Raw genomic sequence first — 6,918 nt, forward strand, 5'->3', positions numbered from 1 at the left:
AGTCACCAATTTAATGTGATATAATACTATCGACGGTATACCGTAGCAGGAGCATATTATAGCAAAAGTGAAGTGCCCTGTACACATGAAGCTAACCTAACCTGCAAAGCAAAGTACCCGCTTCTGAACGGTTAACCTGAACCTAACCAGAGAAAACCAAAAGGCCCCCTTTCTAGCTACATAAAAAAGTAGCAAACAAACGGATAGGGGTTTTGGTTGACGGTAGAGAAACAAAGAACAGCAGAGACATGAGAGGGGGGGGGGAAAAGCGTAATAATCCATCCAGTCCAGTCTACTTTTACACTCCAACCGATTCTTTCTCAAAGTTTTCCATCCACAGGCTCATGCTAACATGGTACATAATCGCTTTGTCTCCGCCTTCTCTTTTTTCCATGCTTCATAACAAGTATCATCTCTCTCACACAAAACATTCTTCTCTCTCTCTCATTCTCTCTCACAAACGCCCCGTACGAAAGGCAGTACACACTCCCCATAAGCGAGTCCTCTTTTAGTCAAGTCCTCAGTTAGCCCTAGCCCTTACTTCAACCAGATGTAAGGCAACCTCTCATCCTCCGCTGCCGCCTTGTTGCGCTTCTGGCTCGTACTATTGCTAGTAGGCGTCTTCTGGCTACTACTCTTTCCACTATTGTTGCTCTTGCTCTTCTGGCTGCTGTGGCTCTTCTGGCTGTTATTGGTGCTACCAGTACCGCTACCGCTCGTACCCTGGCTTTCCGAGCCATTTCCAGCAACAACAGCAACGTTGGCAGAGACCGCGCTAGGGGCTGAAGCTGAAACAACAGTGGGAGCAGGAGTAGGAACACCTCGAGCAGCAGCAACAGCAGCTGGACCAGGAGCAGCAACTGAACCGGCAACGACACCGGTGGAGGAAGCGGCAGCGTCGACGGGGACAGCGGCAACAGCAGCTTGAGTCTGAGTCGTGGCCCGCGACTGAGCAGAAGTCGACGACGAACTCTTGGCGGCCTCGGCCTCTCTCTTCTCAAGCTCCTTCCTTTCATACTTCCTCTGCTCTCTGCCCTGAGCATCAATCAAGATGCCCTGCACGAGCTCAATGTCGGTAACTGTATCGTCAAAGACGTCGGCGAGCGTGGAGAGGACACGCATACGATTCCACTCGTGGCGGTACTGCCAGATGGCATCCATCAGCTCTCTATGGATCTGCTCCATCTGCTCAATGTTGCAGCCGGCCGTGCGGTCCACGAGCGTGGACCAGAACTCGCAGACCTTACCGTCGTTAAGGATAGGCTGCTGCTGAGATGAGACCGAAGTGTCGCGACGGCCGAAGGGCAGAAGGGCATTGTTCCGGCCAAGGGCCGGGCTGTTGTTACTGTACGGAGAGCTATCCGTCTTCTTGCCGCCGGTGCTGCCAGGGCGGACGGGCCCTTGAAGAACCCTCTCCATACAGTCCGCAATCGCAAGGTCCCTAAGACGTCTGGCCTCTAACAGACTCCGCTGGCTATCAGGAGTGTCATTGCTGGGTTTGCTGTTTTGACTGTCATCATTACTGGGTTTGCTGTTTTGACTGTCATCATTACTGCTGCCCTGCTGCGGCTGGTCCTTAGAGGATGACGAACGGAGACCACCGGCGGAAGCTTCGTTAGTATCGTGGACCTCAGCCTCCTCAGGCACGGCCGGCAGCAGGATGCCCTGCGCAATGCCAGCCATCTGTGAATGAGGCCACGGGCCGCTACTAGAAGAATTGCTCTGGCTTTGGCTCTGACTGTTGGTTTCCACAGGGAACGCCGCAGCAGGAGGGTTAACAGTCGTCTCCTGGCTCTCAAGCAACTGGGATGTTCCCCGAGAGATGCTCTGCACGCCATTCGTCTGTTGCGTGTTCCACTCTCCACGGCCTGAGCTTGGGTCAGAAGTCCTGGTACTCGAAGCATCATTCTGGATAGCGGCCTGGGAGACTCCTGGAGGCACAGATGTAAGTGCTGATGTCTGCGAGAATGTGCCGATGGTTTCTCTATTTATCTCTGCGATGACTCTGTTCTGTTGAAGCTGTCGTTGCGCTTGCCGATATCTAAGCGGCGAGCTGATTTCAACTCCCTGAGAGAAGAGCAGAGTGCTTTCTTCTTCCACCGTCTGCCCGGTCTCGCCTTGGTTGGAAGGGTGCGATGTGCCATTGGTAAGCGGGTGCGATCCAGAAGAGTTCGGGTTTCCGGTCAACTTGGGGCTCGTGATGACCTGAAACCTGGCCGCTGTCGTGTGGGCGGGCTTGTTCATGGGAAAACCAATACCAACAGGGCCTTGAGACTCGCTATCGTCTTGGGCCTCGGCAAGGTCAGACTGGATCTTGTCGACCATCGGCTGGAAAACCGCCTTCTTGCGGTGACGCTCTTCGGCCTTCCTCGTTCTTTCGAGCTGCCTTTGGTAAATGTCCTCAAAATTGATGCCTTGTGCTTTGAAAGAAAGGTTGATATCGTAGACATCAATTTCAACATTTGTAACCATCTCGCTCGCCTTCGGGAGATAGTCCTTATCACCGATAGTCTTGACATCGAGGAATAAACGCTTAATATCTTCGTAAAAGTCCATCGGGCGGGCATAATAGCCATTGGCCAAGCGCTCCTCAATTGTAGTAGAGTCGAGGTTGTAGTAAAACTTGCCCGTCTTGGTTTCAAGGATGCCGTCAACACCCTTATCGTCCTTGGAAATGACAAAAGGCCGCTGCTCCTGTTCACCCACATCCGGACGGACAAAGTTGGGATCAGACTCCTGGAAGAGATAGCTGATCGTGTTGAGAGGAATGACAGGTTGTCTGAACTTGCGATACCTGCGCTGAATCTGATCCATAATCGGTTGCAGTCTCGCCTTCAGTAAGTTCAAGTGGTGGAAATCAATCTGGCGCTGAGCTTTGATCTCCTCCTTGGTAGGAACCCTGGGTGGCGGCGGCGGAGCAACCGGCAAGATTTCAAGCACCCGCTTCTTGCGGCTGGAGGGATCCGGAAATTCCTCGGGAGCCTTCCACAGGTTCTGGATGATAGGGAGAAAGAAGGCGACACGTTGTTCACGGTCCGGTCGCCAGATCGCGGCACGGTTCTTCTTAGAAAACCCGAACAGTTCGGTTAACATCTCGGGGGGGAGCAGATCAGGCATCGACTCCGCTGTGCCGAATACAAGAACAGGATCGGTCGGCGATATCTGTCGAAGCATCGTCGTGAATGTCGTCAGGGTTGCATAGCCAAGGGTCGTCCACCAAGCGTCCACATTGGGAATAAAGATTACACTGGGCTTGTGACGTCTGACCTCGGTAAAGAGGCTCACGATGACTTGTTCAGGGGGCTAGATTTCATCACATCAGTCAATATGTCACAAAGTGTGGACGGTTGAAAACTTACCCTCGAATCATTCAGTAGAACAGGCAGACCAAAATCCTGAACATGAACACCTTCCAAGTAATGCAAAACAGCCTTTGACAGGTAACCGTGTCCCATGCCCGCCCCTCCACAGAGGAGCAAGCGAGGGCGATAGACACGCGACCGCTGGAAGTCCTGACTCATCTGCTCCCTCTCAAACCCGCCATCGAAATCCTTATACGGCTCAAACATGGCCTCCTCCAGCGCGGTGGTCTTCTTTGATCGAGGCAGAATCTTATCCAACTGCGCGACGAGAGCCTCAAATTGCTTCTCCAGAAGTGGCTTGACCATTTTGGGGATGGTCATGGCGCTGGATGACGCCGAACGCTCAGACGAGGGCACCATCTTCTTGATAGAGTGCATGAAATCTGACGCCTGAATGTTGATCTTCTGAGGATTGACCACAAGCTTTTCCTTGGATGTATAGATCTGGGGATACGTTCTCTGAATGGCATTCAGAGCCGCCTCGGTGCAAAGGGCACGGAGATCGGCACCGCCATATCCCTTGGTGAATTCGGCCAACTGGTCTTTGAACTCGTTCGACAAACCCCAGTCCTTAGTGTGAATCTCGAGAATCGATCGCCTTCCTTCGATGTCGGGAAGGGGGAAGTAGAATTCTCGGTCGAAACGGCCGGGGCGACGCAAAGCAGGGTCGATGTTGTCAGGCCGGTTAGTGGCACCGATGACAATCACTTGTCCACGACCGTCCATGCCATCCATCAACGCCAGCAGGGTAGAGACAATGCTTGCATGGATCTGCTCCTGCTTGCTAGATCGCACAGGGGCAAGACCATCGATCTCATCGAAGAAGATGATACTGGGTTGCGTCCTCCGAGCTTCCTCGAAGAGCAACCGCAGCTGCTTCTCAGCCTCACCAACCCACTTGCTGAGAGCGTCAGCTCCTTTGCGCATGTAGAAGCTGATCTTGCGGCCTCCGGAGCCGACCGAGTTGGCCAAGGCTCTGGCGAGGAGAGTTTTACCGGTACCGGGCGGACCGTGGAAAAGAACACCTCGTGGTGGTGTAACATGAAATCTGGTGAAAAGTTCGGGATACAAAAGGGGAAGCTGAACCATCTCCTTGAGTTGGTCGATGTGGCCTTGCAAGCCTCCGACTTTGCTGAAGTCAACACTCGTATCGACGCCAAGCGGATCCGCATCCGCAAACGCCTTGAGATTCTTCACCTTTCCGACGTTAGGTGTGGCGCCTCCAATACCACCCAGGCCGTCCACATTATGGGTCTGAGCCGCAGGATTGAATAAGCCAACCGCAGGAGCGGCAGAAGTGGGTGTCATGCCAATAGGGTTCTGGCCAGGACCGGTTCGTTGCACCATCTCGTCGTCGCTGCTGTCGGAATCAACGCCGCCCGTAGCGCCGGTGCCCCAAGGGCCTCCAAGCAGAGCGCCAATTCCAGCGCCACCGAAAGGACCATAGGTGGTGTTCAAAGGACGGTCCCATCCTGCATTTCCTCCGTTCCTCTTGCGGCCTCTTGCTGGCGTTGCCACAGGCTCTTCATCTTCCTCGGCCTCGAGAGCGGCCAAGTCGATCGCCGGGATAGTGTAATCAACACGCTGGGTAGTGCGACGTCTCTTGCCTGCGGGCTGCTCGTACTGAATGGAAGGTGAGCGGCGACGGCGAGTGGCAGCTCTTCGTGGCCGCGAGCGTGAGCTCTCGCGAAGCTCCTCGAGTTCTTCGGCAAGCTCCTCCCTATCCAGCTCAACTTCCTCATCGCCAGAATCTTGGTTGCGGCGAGGCCTTTTGGCAGCGCGAGCACGGGTGGAACGTCCGCGAACGGGTGTAGCGGCAGACTCATCTGCACTGGAACCTTTACGTCCACTCTTTTTAACTGAAGCCTCCGAGGCGTAGCCTTCGTTATCGCCCGACTCCTCGCCTGGCTCAAAGTCACTACTAGGTTCAGCGAGCGACCTCTTCTTCAAGCGAGATCCACGCCTGAGGCGGCTCCTGAGTCCTTCGCCCTCTGGTTCAACTGCTGTGACAGTGGTCGTGGTCGAGGCAGCTGTGGTAGATGTGACGGCTCTAGCCCCACGAGTCCGCCTAGTAATCGGACGATCGTCTTCGTCGTCACCGTCTGCGTCTTCCGCTGCTGGTTGGCTCTCGGTCTGTGCAGGTTGTTCTTCGCTAACCTGTTGAGCAGCTCCTTCCTCGACCATCTCTTCATCTCCTCCCTCTTGGTGTTCGTCCGGATGGTCAGCGGGCGCATCGACCATGTTCGCCTGACCGGCCAGCTCGTCCACATCGTCAACATTGGGTATATCCGTCTCGACCTTGAATTCGTCGTCATCTTCCTCATGCGAGGCTTCGGGAATGGGTGGAGGTTGTTGTTTCTTAACACCCTTGGAACCACGGGTAGCTCTGGTGGCGTGGGTCATGGCTTCCGGGCTTTTACTTCTTGTTGATGCGCGGGTGACGCGGGTATGTCTTCCTGAGTTGGACAGCTCGAGCAATGGCTCGTCCGTCTCTTCCGTGCGGGCTCTCGTAGAGCGGCGGGTCGGGGGAACCATAGTTGCTGGTTCTTTGGCAGCAGCGGCACGTCTTGGTCGTTGTGAGCTTGGCTTGGCGCCTTTCTTGACACTCAGCACGACGATGCGAGACTTCTTTTTGCTGGGACTCTGTTCAGGAGACTCTATCGAAGGCACTCTATGTTCTTCGTCGGGCTCCTGGACGACGTCTTTGTCTTGGTCAGACGACTGGATCCCGTCTTCGTCTTCACTGCTTTCCCTGTACGATTGGTGTCGTGCGGCAGCCTGGCGCATCCGCCTGCCCGTAGCGTTGACAGGAGCGTCCGAGTCTTCTTCTTCTTCCTCGTCTTCCTCTTCACCGAAAGAGATGTCTTGTTCGCTGTCGCTGATATCTTCGTCGTCTTCGATGTCGGATCCTTTGTATCGGCTGTTCCGCCTGCGCGCGCCGCCAGCAGCGCCTCGGTTCTTTGGGCGGCGTGTATTTGCTTGCTTCCTTGCACTTCGCGGGGTTCGTTGCTTTTCGGCAATGGGGTCAAAGTTTTCGTCTTCGGGATCGGATTTGTTAGGGTCGAAATCCGTGAGAAAGTCCTTTTTACGCTTAGACATAGCAGATTGTTGGTGGGGGCAAAACGGCTAGATATAATGTGGTCCAATAAGTGCTGCAACGAATAGCTCTGAATAGGACTGGGGTGGGCGGTGGACAATAGTAGGGTGGATTCCGATGGGGTGCCTATTCCGTCCGATGGCGAGAATGGGGGCAAAAAGCTAGCGGTTGGTGAATTGTTGAGCTTGCGACTGGCTATTTCGATCCGATGTTTATTGATAACAGCTATTCAATATCTAGCAGCCTGCATGAACAAGTCGTGTTAGGTCCGTGTGTGCCGTGCAGAGCAAAACAGGATGCGTCAACAGGTCAAGGGGAACAATGGGAAGTGGGAGCAAAGGGACGGGATGGAAAGATGCAAGGACCAGAAAAGAAAAGAGCCACATACAGATTTATGTTCTGTCTGGTATGGACCTAGATGCCGTGGGGGTGTGAAATTGGGTCAACACTCGGCTCTCA

The 6,918-nt window shown here is 54.2% G+C and overlaps 1 protein-coding gene across 1 annotated transcript; it reads right to left on the reverse strand.

The window, feature by feature from the left end:
• Positions 1-268: 268 nt before the first annotated feature.
• NEUTE1DRAFT_129460 (uncharacterized protein) lies at positions 269-6,693 on the reverse strand (the record flags this gene model as incomplete). Its single annotated transcript, XM_009852341.1, has 2 exons — positions 269-3,303; positions 3,360-6,693. 2 exons carry the CDS (start codon positions 6,459-6,461, stop codon positions 538-540), a joined length of 5,868 nt encoding a protein of 1,955 aa, XP_009850643.1.
• Between the last annotated feature and the right edge of the window lie 225 nt (positions 6,694-6,918).

Source organism: Neurospora tetrasperma, assembly GCF_000213175.1.
Source record: "Neurospora tetrasperma FGSC 2508 unplaced genomic scaffold NEUTE1scaffold_3, whole genome shotgun sequence".
Lineage (NCBI taxonomy): Eukaryota > Fungi > Ascomycota > Sordariomycetes > Sordariales > Sordariaceae > Neurospora > Neurospora tetrasperma.